The 17,295-nt window shown below is 58.8% G+C and overlaps 1 protein-coding gene across 2 annotated transcripts in view; it reads left to right on the top strand.

Moving 5' to 3' along the window:
* PRKAR1B (protein kinase cAMP-dependent type I regulatory subunit beta) overlaps positions 1 to 16,590 on the top strand; it is a 125,638-nt gene extending 109,048 nt beyond the window's left edge. For both annotated transcript variants that reach the window (XM_045542912.1, XM_045542913.1), the window contains exons 10-11: positions 13,881 to 13,962; positions 14,944 to 16,590. In XM_045542912.1, coding sequence (XP_045398868.1) covers positions 13,881 to 13,962; positions 14,944 to 15,116 — 255 coding nt within the window. In that variant the 3' untranslated portion in view covers positions 15,117 to 16,590. The remainder of the gene's footprint in view (positions 1 to 13,880; positions 13,963 to 14,943) is intronic.
* Positions 16,591 to 17,295: the final 705 nt, after the last annotated feature.

The following is a 17,295-nucleotide window of genomic DNA, read 5'->3' as shown; positions in this document are numbered from 1 at the left end:
CCTTGGACCAGGAGATGTCGGGGCTCCCGCAGGAGTCTGGCTTCGCCCCACCTGGTGTCTGTGTGTTGCCAGATGCCACTTGCCACTTGCCAGTGGCCGCCTCCTCTGCTCAGACCCCACTGGGGTAGGTGAAGGCTCTTGGGTGGCTCCAGTGGACAGGGTCCACAGAGAGGGACACACATCCACTGGACTCCGAATTGCCTACTTTGTTGTAGCAGGGTGGCCTCATCATCCTGGGGCTGGGGAGAACTGCATGTCCGGTGCAGACCCCGTTTGTGGGCACCAGGGCCTGTGCACGGTGGCTGTGTCCTCTCCCTGTGGCTGGACGCTTGGCCCAGCAGCTCGGGGAGCAGGAGACCTGGGGTGCCCAGCTAAGCTGTGCGGTGGCCATGCCACAGTGACGTGGGGGTGCACAGCTGCCTTGCAGAGTGTGCACAGCTCTGCTTGCCCTTCACACTGAGCAGGTTTCCATGTGAGTCGAGGTGCCCTCGGCGGGCTGTTGTCTAAGAGTGTTGCCTGGATGCAGAACACTGCGAGCTTGCCCGCCCCCAGGGCTTCCGAATGTGGAGTGAGGGCCTTAAAAGAAAGTTACTCAAGTACAATGCCACTTGTGGCTGAAGATGTGACCCTGACATGGTCTGCAGGAAAGGGTGGCGCCTCCCCCCTCGGCCCCTGGACAATTTGTGTGGCTCCTTTGACAAGCCCCTTTGCCATGATGTTTTCTTTCTGATTTTTTTTCTTCATGTAAGGAATGTTATAAAAAATTCAACAACCCTCTCCCCACGAAAGAACAAAGGCCCATCCTCCATCCTTCGCCCTGCCCCAACTCCCCCAAAGAGACCAGACGAGCCCCCGAGGGCCTGGGCTTCCCACCGCAGACATTTCCAGATCTTGTTTCCCACCCGTATCTCCGCACACCGCCGCGCGGGCGTTCCCAGACGAGACAGATGTGGAATGTATCTGCCGGATTCCAAGGTCCCGGATTATCCCGGACGAGATTCCTGGCACCGGAGTGAGGAGAGTTAAGTACCGTGCAAAGACCATTGCCATAAAGACGGATGTTTTGGCCGGGAAAATGCTAACAGATGCGCAGTTCAGGACAAATCAATTTGTGGGGGTGTCTGGCCACTGCACCCCACGCCCCATCCACTGCTCGAGCTGGGCTGGCTGCTGTGGCCGTGGCCACGGGACAGCGGGTCGTGGGCTCTGTTGCCTCGGGGGACGGGCCCTCCTCCCTGCTCCTCCCAGACCTGGTCACGGGGTCTGGGCCCTCTTCGGGCTTTGGTCCTTCTGGGGTGCCCGCACACCTGGCAGCTGGCTCCAGGTGGTAAACAGCGGGCCGGGGAAGCAAGTCATCTTCCTGTGCTCCGACTGTGGCCACGCCTGTGTCTCTGACTCACTCGCCCGTGCCCAGTCTCATAGCTGCGGTGCCCTAGCCCCTGAGGCCTGTCGCTGGGCCTGGCTGCTGGGGGACTTGGAAGAAAGGCTCCTGATGGGGGTGGTGTCCCCAGGAGCAGAGTACAAGGCCCCCAGGCCGTGGCTCCTGTGCCACCAGGGCAGAGGCAGAGGCACGTGGGGAGAGCAAGGGGAAGGGTGCTTTGCGGTGCAGTGGTCTGTGGTCCTGCCCTGCCCAGGGGGCCCGTGGGAGCCCAGAGCATGACCCCCGAGGAGGATGTGACACTGAGGTTGGCACGAGCCCAGGTTCTAGGAGCCAGGCCCTCTGTAAAAATTTTTATTTTTAAAAATTGTGGTAAAACACACATAACAAAATATATCATCTTAACCATTTTTAAGCATGTAGTTCAGTGGCATTAAGTACGTTCATGATGTTGTGCCGCCATCACCACCATCCCTCTCTGGAACTTTCCATCTTCCTATTGAATGCTCACTCCCCGCCCCCACCCCTCCCTGGGCTCCTACCACCCTGCTCTGTCCTGTGAGTCTGACTGCTCTGTGTGCCACTTAAGTGGACTGACACAGGATTTGTGCTTTGGTGCCGGCCTGTTTCACCTAGCAGAGTGTTTCCAAGGGTTGTCGTGCCATGGCAGGTCAGGATGTCCTTCCTTTCTAAGCCCGAAAAATATTCCATTGTATGGGTGGACCACATGGTGTTTATGCAGCCAGGCCCTTGTTTTATTCTCCTGTTGCCGGTGCTAATGGGGTGATAGGGATGGTGATGATGATGGTGATGATAGTGGTGATGGTGAAGGTGGCGATGGTGATGTTGATAATGATGACGATGGTTGTGATGGTGATGATGGTGATGATGATGGTGATGATGATGGTGATGATGGTGGGGATGATGGTGGTGTTGATGGTGTTGATGGTGATGATGATGGTGGGGATGGTGATGATGGTGATGATGGTGATGGTGATTATGGTGATGATGATGGTGGGGATGGTGATGATGGTGATGATGGTGATGGTGATTATGGTGATGATGATGGTGAAGATAGTGGTGATAGTGAAGGTGGTGATGGTGATGTTGATAATGATGACAAAGATGGTAATGATGGTGATGATGATGGTGGTGGTGATGGTGATGATGGTGATGGTGATGATGGTGGAGATGATGGTGGTGATGGTGATGATGGTGGGGATGATGGTGGTGGTGATGATGATGATGGTGGTGATGGTGATGACGGTGGGGATGATGGTGATGGTGATGATGATGGTGGGGATGATGGTGGTGATGATGGTGATGATGATGGTGGGGATGGTGATGATGGTGGGGATGATGGTGGTGATGATGGTGATGATGATGGTGGGGGTGGGGATGATGGTGGGGATGATGGTGGGGATGATGGTGGTGATGATGGTGATGATGATGGTGGGGATGGTGATGATGGTGGGGATGATGGTGGGGATGATGGTGGGGGTGATGGTGATGATGGTGGTGATGATGGTGGTGGGGATGGTGATGATGGTGGGGATGATGGTGATGATGGTGGGGATGATGGTGATGATGGTGGGGATGATGGTGGTGGGGATGGTGATGATGGTGGTGGTGATGACAGTGATGGCGGTGATGGTGATAGTGGTGATGATGACAATGGTGATGACAATGGTGATGGTGATGTTGATGGTGACTAACGCTTTTTGAGCTTTTACTCTATACCAAACATTTCCATATTTAACTCTTTGGATCCTTTGGAGTCTCTGAGGTGGTGACCATTATCCTCCTAATTTTACCATTGAGGAAACACATTGAGAGGAGAATTCCAGGAGTCCAGACCTCACCAGCCTCCTTGTACTCACCAGACTTGTGGAGGCAATGAAGGCTTTGACGGTGTCCACGGGCCCCCATCCCATCTCCTTGCATGAGTCTCCCCAGTACCTGTCAGAGTCTCAATAAGTTTGTCTCATTTTACAGTGGGGAAACTGAGGCTCGGAGCAGTGAGACAGTGTGTCTATGATGCCCAGCCGAGCTGGGCCTGAAGTCCAGACCCCTGTGGGCTGGCCCTGCCCCAATGAGCATGGTGGCTCCACAGGTGTCCAGAAAACTCTCTGTCTGCCTTGTTTGTCCCATGAGTCCTCCAGAAACTCCCCACAATGACCAGACTGGTTTTAAATAGCAATTCAGGCAAAATAAACATCAGTCATTTGCCCACCGTGGGAAGTTCCTTTCACCTCTTGCTCGGGCCTCTGTCGGGGAGGCACTCCTGACCCTCCTACGTGTATTTATAGCCTCTCTGAGCATGAGACTCACCCAGGCAGGAAAAGGGCAACATCAGAGACGCTGGCACCCTGGCACAGCCTCAGGTCTGGCTCTGAAGGGGACCAAGGCACATTGGATTCAGGCCTTGCTGCCTCGAGGTGCTTCGTGGGGGCTTCAGGGAGGTGGCAGCTGGGCATAGCTGCACCCTGTGATCATCTGTCCTCCTTTGCATCTGGGGGACAAAGTGCTTAGGAGCAAGACCAGCATGTGTGTTCTCCCTTGGATTTTTGGGTTTCCAGAAAGATCTGCTGCTGGAGACACCCAAGCTGAATGCCCAGGGGTTCTGAGAGCCTCCAAAAGCTGCCCAGATCACTGCCCCACCCAGCCTGGCCCTCGAGCATCCCAGAGTGCGGGTGACCCCTGAGGGACCCTCAGAGCATCTGGAATTATTCCTGCCATATTCCCACGCTTGCTAAACCATAAAGAAATGCAGTGAAGCCCGTGGTGGGTTTACTCTCCTTTGCCCTCTTGCTGAGCAAATTCAAATCATCCCTCCTGGCGTGGAGGTGCAGGAAGGCACCAGGCAGGTGAATGCAAACACCTGTCGTTTGTGGGCCCTGGGTTCTGAGACCTGTGATCCTGGGACTGGCAGCTCAGTAAATTGCCACTTGGGGACAGTGGAAAATACTCCTGGGCTCCCCTCCTGGAGGCAGGGCTGGGAACATAACTAACGTGTCCTCCCCTCGGACGCTGGTGTCTTTTGCTTTCGTGAGTTCATCCTGGAAGCACTTTCCAGGTGCCAAGCCCCGCTCTGGGGCACACACTGGGGCGCACTCTCACACCCCCACATCGTGCAGGGGCCAGAGCAGGTGGTGGGGACCCCCAGGCTGGGACACCATGGCTGTGGTGGGGGCTGGCATCTGCAGAGGCAGGCTGGGGGGATTTTCAGGCTCATTCACCCCTAACTGGAAAAGAAAACTGGGCTATCTCCAGGAGAGGGGAGGAGGGCCAGCTGTGTAGCCTGTCCTCGCAGTTGCACGCGGAGTCCCACGGGGGTGGCAGCCCAGGTTGTCTGGGGGTGCCTGGCCACCTGCACTGCCCTGGGCTGGCCGCTGGAGGGGAGAGGGCGTGCTCCTTCCCCGGGAGCAGGTGCTACTGGGATTAAGAGGTGCGGGTGTGTCATCCAGGGTCAGGTGGTTGCCTAGTCAGAGTGGAGATTTCATCAGCTCATTGTGAGGCCTCCGGCATCAGTACCCTGGTCGGCACGTGGAAGGACTCAATACCTATTTGGCCAGGGAGTGAGACTCGGCTGAGGAAGTGACTTAGCTGAAGTGGCAGGTTGGGTCCAGGCATTGCAGCTGGATGGGTCGTCCTGGCTGGAGGGGCCACCCTGGCTGGAGGGGCCACCCTGGCTAGAGGGGTCACCCTGGCTGGGGTCCAGCATCCTGGCTGGAGGGGTCACCCTGGCTGGAGGGGCCACCCTGGCTGGAGGGGTCACCCTGGCTGGAGGGGCCACCCTGGCTGGAGGGGTCACCCTGGCTGGAGGGGCCACCCTGGCTGGAGGGGTCACCCTGGCTGGGATCCAGCATCCTGGCTGGAGGGGTCACCCTGGCTGGAGGGGCCATCCTGGCTGGAGAGGTCACCCTGGCTGGAGGGGTCACCCTGGCTGGAGGGGTCACACTGGCTGGAGGGGCCATCTTGGCTGGAGGGGTCACCCTGGCTGGAGGGATCACCCTGGCTGGGGTCCAGCATCCTGGCTGGAGGGGTCACCCTGGCTGGAGGGGCCATCCTGGCTGGAGGGGTCACCCTGGCTGGAGGGGCCATCCTGGCTGGAGGGGTCACCCTGGCTGGGGTCCAGCATCCTGGCTGGAGGGGTCACCCTGGCTGGAGGGGTCACCCTGGCTGGGATCTGGCATCCTGGCTGGAGGGGATGGACGCCCAGGCCTCTCGGAGGAAGGTCCGTGCTCAGCCAGGCTAGGGAGGGGACAGTGGCAGAGGGTGGCTGAATTGCTGCTGGGTCCCTGTTTGGAAAGACCTCAAGGCCATGTGAGCAGACTGAGCGTGATCTGTGGTGACAGGGACCTGTTTGGAGCTCTCTCTGGAGCCCTCTGTGACGTCCGGGTGGAGAGGCAGCGAGGGAGCACCGGGCGAGAGGAAGACCCGGGGAGCCAGGGCTTGGCGGCTCGCGGGGGTGTGGGCCGTGGTGGGGAGGGGGCAGAACCCTCAGCGCTGCCATGGGTGGGGGGCTCAGCTGGGTGGGGCCTGTAGACAGAGATGCTCGGGGTGGGCAGACGACTGCCCAGCTGGAGGTGCCCAGGCCTCATGCAGACACTTGTGATTGACCTGGCGGAGCGGTGACAGCTGTCCCCCCGACCAGAGGTGGAGGGAGCCCAGGTGGTGCCTTGAGGCTGGTCCAGAAGTGTCCTGTGCAACCCCCTGGGGACAGGCCCCCTCCCCATCTTGGCAGGCAGCAGAAGTGACTGTGGCCATGTCTGCCCGGGGCCGCTGCTTGCCCTGGTTCCCAGAACCCACGGACGCTCTTGCACAGATGGCAGGGGAAGAATTGGGCCGCAGAAGGGCATTAAGGGCAGGAATCAGTGTGTCCAGCCAGTGGCCACATGCTCTCCTCTCCTGCTCTTCAGACCCAGTGGCGGGAGCTGGCACAGCCAACATGCACGTCCCCCCACCCCCACTGCCCCAGGAGCACCTGCCGGAGCTTCCATTACAGCTGCTTTGTGTCCACCTCATGGGCAGTGCCTGGCCTCAGAGAGGACTGCGGTAATGACCAGTTTGCAGACAGGAGGGCTCTGAACCACGCAGGGCTTTAATTGCCCCTCCTGGTTGGCAGGCGGTGGGGGGACAGTGCAGGGCTGGCACCTGTCCCCTCCTTGGAGCCCTGGCGCCGGATGCACGACAATGTCTTGTTTTCCCACAGAAGCTGCTGGGCCGTACTTCGCCAGGGCCCAGACTTCATGGATGATCCATTAAGTGCTGGCATGAAAACTGACCCCGGGCTGCTCACCAGCCAAAGTGTGTTTTTGCAGTTGTTTCGGGGACAGTTTGCAGCCGGGGTGTGATGTCACACGCACCTTCTCAGCCAGCCTCGCCGAGGAGGCAGGGCGGGGTGTGTGCAGGCAAGTGGCTCAGCTGCCTCCGAAATACCTGGGATCTGTACTGGTCCCGGGGTGTACAGAAGTCACCGCCGCAGGGGCAGAAGTGGATTTGGGTGGAGGGACTTTCAGTTGAAATTGCTCTCTCCGTGGAGAAAGCAGTGTTTGTTGCAATGGTTGCTGTTTAAAAAACTTTAAAAACTGCATCATGGGGGTCGTTTATTCAGGAGAAATCACAGAGCTACTTGGGAGGGGTTTTATAGGCATGGGCTGGTGTAATCCACCATGTGTGCATGTTTGTGTGTACACGGGTGCATGTGAGCATGTTTCTGTGTGCACGTGTGTGTGTTTGTGTGTGCAGCTATTTGTGTGTGCAGCTATTTGTGTGTGCACAGGTGTGTGCATGTTTGTGCACAGGTGTATGCATGTTTGTGCATAGGTATGTGTGCATCTATTTGTGCACAGGTGTGTGTGTTTGTGTGTGCACAAGTGTGTGTTTGTGTATACACAGGTACGTGTGCATGTGCTCCTGTGTAGGATTCTGCTTCTGCCTAAGTCCAGAAACACACAGGCATGCATACACATGACACATGCGCATACGCATAAAACACAAAGGCATCGGGAAAGTCGATTTTCCGGGCTTTGAGGAGTTTCATGAGATGGGAACTTGCCGTCCGTCCACTCTTCCTGTTTACTCACGTGTTTGCCACCCTCGTGATAATTTGTGAAACTTGACATGTGGGACATTTCCGAAGTGAAGGTCATCTGCCCTCACCCCACCCCTGTCCCGTCTCACAGGTGAGGAGGCCATGGCTCGAGAAGCCAAGTCCTGCCTGGGACTGGCTGGCGTGTTGCGGGGCCAGATCTGCACCCAGACTCTTGGCCCTGGCTTGTGGCCCACCTTCCCACTGACATGCCATCCTGGGTGCCCCATGGTCCTCCTTGGTCCCATCCGGTTTCTGGTTGAGGTGGGAGAAAGCCCCCAGTGAGGCTGGAGTGTCTGACACCTCTCCGGCTCCTGCCTCTTTGTGTTTATTTATTTAGTTACTTTCTAATTTATGGAAAATGATACGGGTTTGCATTTATGGGAGTGATACTAAGTTTCTTTTAAAATATATTTACTTGGCCAGGCGTGGTGGTGTGCACCTGCAGTCCCAGCCTCTCGGGTGGCTGAGGTGGGAGGATGGCTTGAGCCCAGGAGTTCAAGTCCAGCCTGGGCAACATAGTGAGACCCTATCTCTAAAAAAATACATAAATAAAAACTAAAATAAAGTGTGTTTATTTAGATAAAGTAAATATATTTTCCTCTTCTAGTACTTCATGTAAAGGGACTCAGCCTGTGTGCACCTCCGTCCAGCTCACTCCTTTCACAGGCATGAGATTATCGGATGAAGGAGTAGACCACGGTTTCCTCACGCTCCTCTGGGTGGTGTTCGGGCTGTTTCCAGCCTGGGCTGTGAGCGTCGTGGACTTGGGCTCTGGTACCCACCCAGTGGGAGCCCCGGCTCGGGTCCCCTTGTGCTGGGGAGCTGTCCCTCACCCCTCAGGGCTCGTGCCACGCACTGGGCAAGCTGACTGCCAGTCCCCCGGGTGGGGCAGGCCCCTGCTGACGGCCCTGCCCGCCCCCACTCTGGCCCCTTCCCATCCCAGCCTTGGCATCGGCCACTACCCACTGCCTGGGACGCGTGGGCTCCTCGTGCCCGCAGACCTCAGCTCGACGGTCACTGTCGGGGTTGGGTCTTCACCACCCGTCCCCTGCGTGGTCTCTTTTGCTTGTCAACAGAGTCTGTCGTCTGCACCAGCACGCTGGCTCCAGGCGGGTGGCTGTGCCTGCCCTGTCTGCTGCCGTAATCCCAGCCGTAGAGCAGTGCGTGGCACGGAGCAGCTGCTGGATGGATGTTGGGTGAATGGTGAAGACACGCCTGAAAGAATGAATGGCAGGGAGATGTGTCGTAGCTCTGAGTGAGGCGAATGACCTGGGAACCGGGGACAGGCTGCAGCAAGGCTGCCGTCTGCGCCTATGGCACTATCTTCTCCGGGGGCCACTGGCCCCCAAAGGAGGGACCCCGTCTCCCCATCGCCCCCGGCTCTGTGATCTGACTCACCAGGTCAGGGGTCCTCTGAACGCAAAGCAGTGGAGGCTTCTGGCCAGCGAGCGGGGCTGCCCCGAGGGGTGGGAGCCCCCTTCCGTGGGTGGGTCACGCCGAGACCTCCGTGGTTTCCTTCTTAGCACAGCCACACCTGGCCGCTGTGGAAAATCAGAAAGTTGAATTTGTTTTTGATTTTGCAGAAAAATTTAAAAAACCAAAATAGCGACAAGGACACAGGTCCTTGGTCATCCCACCGTTGCAGACAACCAGGGTGACGTTCTGTGTGCCGCTCCCTGTGGGCATGTGACCTGGTTTATTTTTAGCGTCGGGTTAGAGTCAGTAAGTGGGAAATTTGGGGAATATGACCTAGAGTTTTGGCAAGTATGTTTTTCCAGCCCAAAGACTCCAGACTCACAATCCTCCTGAGATGTCTGTGCTGCTTTCTCGGCAGTCTGGGAAGCGGGGCCTGGAGGGGAGAGTGTCGTTTCCAGGAGCTTTCTGCGGCATGGAGGCGCTGGCCCGTCTCACGTTGGGCAGCCTAGAGAACCCAGCACGCGGTGGTCTTGGCAGCGGCCCGTGTCCTGGGAGCCCTTGGCCCTAATGGTGGCGGATCACCCTCTGGTGTGTCCATCCTGTTCTCCTTCCTCTGCTGCCTCTGCCCCCAGACTCTTGTCTCGTGCAGGTGGTTGCAGGTGGACAGTCACAGGAAGGGACCGTCACCGCCTGCCATCACTGCCAGTGCTCCGGGGGTGTATCAGTCAGGGCGAGAGAGCAAGCTGCTGTAACAAGGAGACCCCAAAACAGTGCAGCGGAAAGAACAGAGGCATGTCTTTCCTTCTTGTGAAGTGACAGTTGGTGGATGCCCTGGGAGCAAGTCTGTCCTGTGTGGCACTTTTATTTGCGGCTCTGCATGGTGGAGGCTGGCATGGGGAAGGGGGAGGGAACGTGGCCACGTGACCCCATCACCTGCAGGCTTGGAGGGCGTCCCTCGCAGGGCAGCCCTGATCTACCGCAGGGAAGGGAGGAGTTGGTGACGGCCACTGGCTGTCCCTGTGGTTTCTGTTTATTGGGTCTTGACATGTGACTGTTCATTTCATCGTCACACTTACTTGAGAGGGTCTCTGGTTATCCCAGTTTACAGAGGAGCAAACTGAGGCTCGGGGAGGGCAATCAATGGCTGGAGAGAAGCGGCAGAGCTGGGATTTGAGCCCCCAGGCTGCTCATCCCGGGTGGAGAGGGGAGGGCAGGGGAGGGCACCCCACACCCACCCGCCAGCCGTGGAGAACGTGCTCCGCCCCTGCTCTGCGTGGACTCCGGCTGGAAACCGGGAAGCTGTGGCAGCCGGGTGGGCGTGCAGAGGTGCTCCCGGCCCTCCACAGCCAGGTCGGGTGGAGGCGTGGGCGCTGCGGAGGGGCCTGCTGCTGGCAGGGCAGGAGCAGCTGAGTGGCCACGTTTGGTGCACGTGAATTTGGTGGTTTTGTACAATACCCTCCAGTGTCCTGGCAGCTGGGCAAGTAGTCTGTGTCTTTAATGACTGAGGCTGTCCCAGCCCTGGGGACGGATGCTGGGCCCCCTTCCCCAAAGCACAGTGGTCTGAGTTCAAGATGGCTGCATGGGGTACGTTTGGAAAAGGGATGAACTTAGCCGCAGACACGAGTGGTTGACGTGCTGGGGCTCTCGGGGTCTCAGGTCTGACCCTTGGGCAATGCTCGGCCTTTCATGGAGCGGGGGCTGTCAGAGAATGTTTGTGGTTGGACTCTCTGAGCGATGCTCTTGTGACAGCCTTGCTGGGGGTCCCTGCAAAGGCCACAGGGTTACAGGTGGGCGGGTGGTGCCTGGGTGCTTGGGGCACCGGGCACTGAGCACCCTGCAGCAAATGCTGTCATGGGGAGCTCGGAGCCTGGAGACAAGGACTGGAAGGGGCTGTGCTGCCCCGTAGCCCAAGTCGAGGGCAGGTGTGTTCTGGAGAGGAGTTGCTGGAGGGCCTGGGGGCTGCAGGGACTGGTAGCTGAACATAGCTGGCCGCTGAGCTGCCCAAGAACGAGGCACCCAGGTGCGCCCAGGAGCCGGGCCAGCCTTGCAGCAAGCCCATGATACCCAGCGGGTTCCCCGAGGCTCCTCCGTTCTCTGCCGAATCACCGAAGCTTTCCTCTCCACACAGCTCTGCCTGTGTGGCCTGGGCCAAGTTGCTTAACCTCTCTGGGCTTCCACCTATGGAACGGAAAAATCACAGGTGCCCTGAATGGGGCGGACGAAGGCTTGGGCGCAGGAACAGCGGGGACTCCCTCCTCGCCGGCTGCAGAGATTTGAAACCCGGATCTGTCTGGGGTGTCAGGGAGGGGTTAGGCCCAAAGATGCTCACGCTGTAAAACAATCGATGTGTGTGGCAACGTCATCCCATCCAGCGCTCCAGTGGCTGCATGGTGGCCACAGGGAAGTGCTGCCAACCACAGCTGTGAGGGCTCCCAAGTCCAGAGATGATTGAGGGTGGAAAAGGTGTAATTTGCCCCAAGGCACTGCGGTAAATGGCCAATGGTGACAGCTGGGTGGACGGCAGTGGTGCCGACCCCATGGCGGGTGGCCCAGCCTGCCTCTCCCCTCCCTGCAGAATCCCCAGCCCCAGCTCCTCCTCAGAGCAGGTGAATCCAGTCTCGTTGGTCCCCCCTCCCCCCCACAATTGGTCAGGGTGAGGGTAAGACCCGCTCTGGCCAATGAGGAGGGAGGGGAAGTTTCCAGAAGCTTCTGGAAAGGTTTCCCATTGATGAGGAGACTTGCTGGAGGAAGGTGTGGGTTCTCTTTTTCCTGCCGGTGGCGTGTGGTGGCTCCTGGAGCCATGGCAGCCTCTGTGCCACCACGAGACATCTGGCATGTCCCACAGCAGGGGACAAGAGCGAGTCTGGGCTCCCGACGCGTCTCTGAGCCGCAGAACCAGCTGAAGCCCTGGAGCTCTGTGGGGCGGTTGCCCCGTTAGAGTCAACAAGCTCAAGTTTGGTTTCTGCTATTTGGGGTAAAAAGCATCTGAACGTTGACCCCAGCCTGAGTTTCGCCAAGTAATTCTGTAAACCCAGAGCCTTCAGGTCCATGCCCAGACTCTGAAAGAGGGAAATGGCCCCATTCATAAAACAAAGTTGTTAAAATGAACATGAAAGGCACACAAAGTGTGCATGTGATAAATAAAAAAGGTGTCAATGTTACATTGGGTCAAGGCAACGGGCTGTCAAGACAGATCAGGCCTCTCACAGCCGTTCTCGTGTGTGGGGGTCTCGCCGGCTCCAGACCCCTCTGAGCATTGCACAGTCTCCTGGCACCGAATTCTCAGGGCTGCAGAAACTTTGGAGACTGGGGAGCCAGAGGTTTGGCCTCTGGGAGGAGCGGGCAGGGCTGGGCTGGGGGCTTCCATGTGGAGCCCAGAGCTTCGCCCAGGACCCCGGGCAGGGAGGACGGCTGGGAGCTGCTCCATCCCCCTCTGGCGTCTGCACATCCCTGGGACTCTGGGCTGGGCTGAGTTTGTGGGCACCCCCGAGGGCCCGCTCCGTGTCCCCCCTGCCCAGCCGCGGTGCTCGGCGGAGCGGTCTGTTTACACGACCCGCTCCATCCATCAGCTGGATGCGTAAACACGGGAGCCAAGTGGCCCCGTGGCGGGATCAGGGGGCCAGGGCGGGGGACCCAGCTCGGGGGGGCCCGCCAGTTGGTGTCTGGAGATTCCAGGCACGGCGGGCACAGCAGGGTGTCCTGACCCAGGTCTCCCAGACTGTGGAGAGGTGGGGGTTACTCATTAACTGGCACAGCGTTTTATGAGGCTGGGTGAGCCCGGGTGAACCGAGCCCACCTTGGAATGACGTGCTCGCTCATGCCAAGCGGGTCGCTCCAAGAGGGCACCAGGCTACCAGGCCGCCTGGGGCTGGGGGCAAGTGGGCCCTGGGTACCTAAACCACACCGGGACCCTGGAGGGCCAGGCTGCGGGGGCCTCAGTCTCCCAGGCACTCCTCACACGTGTGCACCTCTGGGGTCAATGAAGGGCTCTGCCTGCGGGGACTCGGTGCTGGTGGGAGCGAGGCGCGAGGCTCAGAGTTAACCTGGGAAGCTTTGAGGCCAGCGCGCGCAGGGCTCAGCCAGGTGATGCTTACTGAGGCCTGCTGCAGGTGTGCACCGGGTGGCTTATGGAAGCCTCTTTTAATGCTCCTGAGGTGTAGTTAGGACGATGTCTGGGTTACAGGCGTAGAAGCAGCTCAGACGGGTCGAGGCCTTGCCTGACGTCACACCACTGCCCAGGCGAGGTCCGGGCCAGACCCCCCGCGACACAGCCCAAGCTCTCTCCTTGGCAGGCCGCGGCTTTCAATGCCCAGGCCCCTCTCGAGGCAGGTCTGGTGTGGGGGACATTCAGCCGCCCAGGCTGCCCCTGACTCAGGGTCCCGCCATCCGAAGGCTGCATCTTTAATGTGTAACGCATTCCGTGGCGGCAGCCCTGCGGTATTCTGCCCACGGCCCTGGCGTTAATCATTGAGCTGGGAAAATCTGCAGAGCCCCCGCCTGCTCCCCTGTTTGGGGGCTCAGGAAGGTGCCTAGCGGGTGCGTGACCCTGAGACAACACTCCTCCTTGTCCCCGGGGAGCGCCTGGCACGCCTGGACACGCTCCCAGTCCTTGAGAGTTAATCCAAGGTCAGCCCGAAGCCGGCAGCTCTGCGACAAAGACACCGACCCCTTGGGGAACGTCCCCAGGGTTTCCCCACCGGCCTCAGCAGGCGCGGGGTGCTTGGCGTGCTTCCATTTTGGAGGAGCGGTCTGTGTGTCCAAACGAAAGTGGGGACTGGGCACCGCTGGCTGGGGTCCCCAGGAAGGTCCCGTGGTGCTCAGATCCACAGCAGGTGTCCTCGAAGAAACGGTGGGATTGAGTTTAGAAACAGCGGAAAGGAGCCAGGTGGGAGGTGGGAATTGGGGCAGCGGCCCCCTCTGGGCGACCCCCTCTCTGTGCCCCCACCCGTGGCCCAGCCTGGCTGACTCTCATGTGTCCCCAACCCACAGGGCACTGCATCCGTCCTGCAGCGCCGGTCCCCCGACGAGGAGTACGTGGAGGTGGGGCGCCTCGGGCCCTCCGACTACTTCGGTGAGTCCAGTGTCCCCTCCTGTGGCTGCCCCGTCTCACTGGGGGCCCGGAAGTCCCCGCGGTAGGGAGATGTGAGGGCTTCCCCTGGGCTCCGGGGTTGGGCCCGTGGGGGACGGGCGAGCCCCAGTGTGGCTGCATCCCTCACTGGGAGGTCCTGGGCCTGCCCGGGTACCCAGGGGTGACCAGGCCTGTGTGTGGGCTCCCCCAGAGAGGGCATGACCTTGGGGGAGGCACCTCCCTGCTGCAGAGGGACACAGTGGAGCCATCAGTCTCCAGCGTTCCCGCCGCTGGGGACTGGATCCTGAGAAAGACCCGGGCACACCTGAGCACACCTGGGCACACCTGGACATTCCTGGACATTCATGGAGCTGGGGGCTGGGTCCTGAGGACATCTGGTCACATCTGGATCTTCCTACAGCTGGGAGGTTGGGCCCTGAGAGAGGACTGGGCACACCTGAGCACACCTGGGCACACCTGGACATTTCCACAGCTGGGGATTGGGTCCTGAGAGAGGCCTTGGCACACTTGAGCACACCTGGGCACAGCTGGGGAATTGGGTGCTGAGAGAGGCCTGAGCACACCTGGGCACAGCTGGACATTCCCACAGCTGGAGAGTGGGTCCTGAGAGAGACCTGGGCACACCTGGGCGTTCCTGTGGCTGGGGGTGGGTCCGGAGTGAGGCCTGGGCGGTGCACCACAGTGCCTGCTATAGGTGGGGTTGCCCAACAAAATGCAGGACAATGCCTAGAATCTGAAGTTCAGATAAACCGTGAGTAACTCGTTGGTATAAGTATATCCCAAATGTTTCACAGCTACACTTCTCCTAAAAAGATTTTATTTTTGTGCATTTGAAATCCACGTTTTCCTGCATCCTGGTGTGGTTGTTTTCCCTACCTTTAAGGAGAGCAGCTTCTAGGGGTCCCTGCTGTAGCCTCAGGCCCCTCAGACCCGGGCCCCTGACCTCCTCCCTCCGCCTTCCAGGGGAGATCGCCCTGCTGCTGAACCGGCCGCGTGCGGCCACGGTCGTGGCCCGGGGGCCCCTCAAGTGCGTCAAGCTGGACCGGCCCCGCTTCGAGCGCGTGCTGGGCCCCTGCTCCGAGATCCTGAAGAGGAACATCCAGCGCTACAACAGCTTCATCTCCCTCACCGTCTGAGCTGCTGACCACGCCGATGTGGTGGCCGTGTGTGCTTGTCTGTGTCGGGAGGTGGCGGCTGGGCGGGGCTGGCGTCCGGCCGTGTGGGGGCTGCCCCTTCCCCAGACTCACCGTTTGGAATAAATAATCACCTCGTGTATTTCAAAAACAAAGGGCAAGTGAGCCAAATGCACCCGAGACCAAGGACATGGCAGGCCAAGCTCCTTCCCACATGTCACCTCGTCAGCCTCTGTGGGCGTGTCACGAGGACCCCATCCCTCCGACAGTCATCTGGTAGCCCTTGTAGCGCTCCTCCCCAGAACCTGGCCAAGACGTTGGCCCCACAGCCCCCAGTCCCCAGGATGTCCAAGGGTGGGATAGACTGTCAAACGGGGCTGTCCCCAGAGGGTCACAGGCTGAGAGCGAGAAGCTGAGGCTGAAGAGGGAGTATCGAGCACTCCACTCCCGCCACCACATACCCACCTGCCAGGGGCTTGTGGGGGACTCTGGGTGGGGGAGTCTCTGGCCTAGGCTGGAGAGGGTTGGGGTCCTGCCTTGGGGACAGTGCCACTTGGCTGAGAGTGACCCACCTGGGCGGTGCTCTCGTGGGATGCTGGGAAGAGCTGCATGATTTTGGTGGCTTGCCCTTGCTTTTCTTAGAAAGCCCATCCAGATGGGTTGGGTACGCTGCCAGACACTTAGGGACACTTGTGGTGCCCCCACTGGGCTGGACACCTGGACGGGAGAAAAACACAATTTGAGTTTGTGACTTTCCGAGATCCAGTGGGTGCTGTTCTGGGTCCCTGTTCCCTTGGCGTCAGGGGGAATCTCGAACAATGTCTGGTTCCACTTCTTCCCAAAGCAGCTGCTTTAGAGACCTTGCCGGTGGGGGAGGAGGGGTTTCTGAAACATATTCTGATAAAGTCCTAGGACCAGGGTCCCCTTCTGAGTCCTTCCCTAGCCGATACACCTATTGCTGAAGAGAAGTCCCAGGAGACACATGCAATTCATCACCCCAGGCTCTGTTGTCCTGCCATAAGGGACGAGACCTAAGTCGGACAAGCCTTGGGTCCCACCACCTACATCGTCGTTGACTGACGTGTCCCTTCAGTCCCACGGTGGCAAAGTGAGCCAGGCCCAAGGGGGGTAAGCAAGTGCAGGGAGCTTCACCGTAGCTTCTGGGTGTCCTGAAATGCAGTGACATCGTGCGGTGATCCCGACCTTGCTCCGGCTGTGCACGTCCGAAGGAGGCCATCTGTGGTCTGAGGTGACAGTGCAGGCCCTCCCTGGAGGTAGCACAGGCGTCAGAGCCCCTCCCCGCCCAGCCCTGGCCCCACCGCCTTGCCCCACCTTTGCCTGTGGATGTCTCTGTGTACCTGCGAGCCCTGCCACGCCCCCCGCCCGTGCTCTGGATGCTGCATGAACTATTAAATGTGCAATGAAGAACCTCTTCCTGACTCGGAGGTTTCGGTCTGCGATCTGTTGTAGAGAAAGGTTTTTTCTTTTTCTTTTTATGGTAGTAAAATACACGTGACACAAAATTTACCATTTGATTCATTTCAAGGTGCACAGTTGAGGGGCATTAAGCACATTCACATGGTGCAACCATCACGGCCATCCACCTCCAGAACTTTCCAACTTCCCAAACTGACACCCACTCCCGTTAAACAGCCCCCCATTCCCCTTTTCTACCTTTCTGTGACTGATATATCCCAGGCATTCTCGTATCAATGTTATCAGTGCAAATTCGGGTCCTTCCCACCCACGGTGCCCTGGGTGTGGCAAGGGACAGGGCTAGCACCCTGGCTCTGCACCATTGTGGGCTCATGCTCTGCTGCCGTCCTGGTGGCCCTGGGCCATGTGGCTGCTTTGTGGGCCCTGCCGTGGACACCCAGATCCAAGGCTGCTTCTGGGAGGGGTCGGGGCATGTCGGGGGTCCGGCCCGGTGGGCCTCTGCACAAGCCAGCAGAGTCAGGGCGGGGTGGGGGGATCCAGCCCTGGGCACTGAGGAGACCTACAGTGAATATTTGAGTAAATAACAAAAGTGAATGAACCAAGGGTTGATGGAGAGAAACTGGGAAATTCAGGCTCTGACATACATTGGCAAAACAAAAAAATAAAACATAAGAACTTTGACCTAAGTCTCACATCTACAGAAATTAACTCAAAATCGACCATATATATAAATGTAAACATAAAA

This window comes from Lemur catta, chromosome 2 (assembly GCF_020740605.2).
Source record: "Lemur catta isolate mLemCat1 chromosome 2, mLemCat1.pri, whole genome shotgun sequence".
NCBI lineage: Eukaryota > Metazoa > Chordata > Mammalia > Primates > Lemuridae > Lemur > Lemur catta.
Note: the sequence above shows the minus strand (reverse complement) of the source record. Positions and strands in the feature narration are given on the sequence as shown.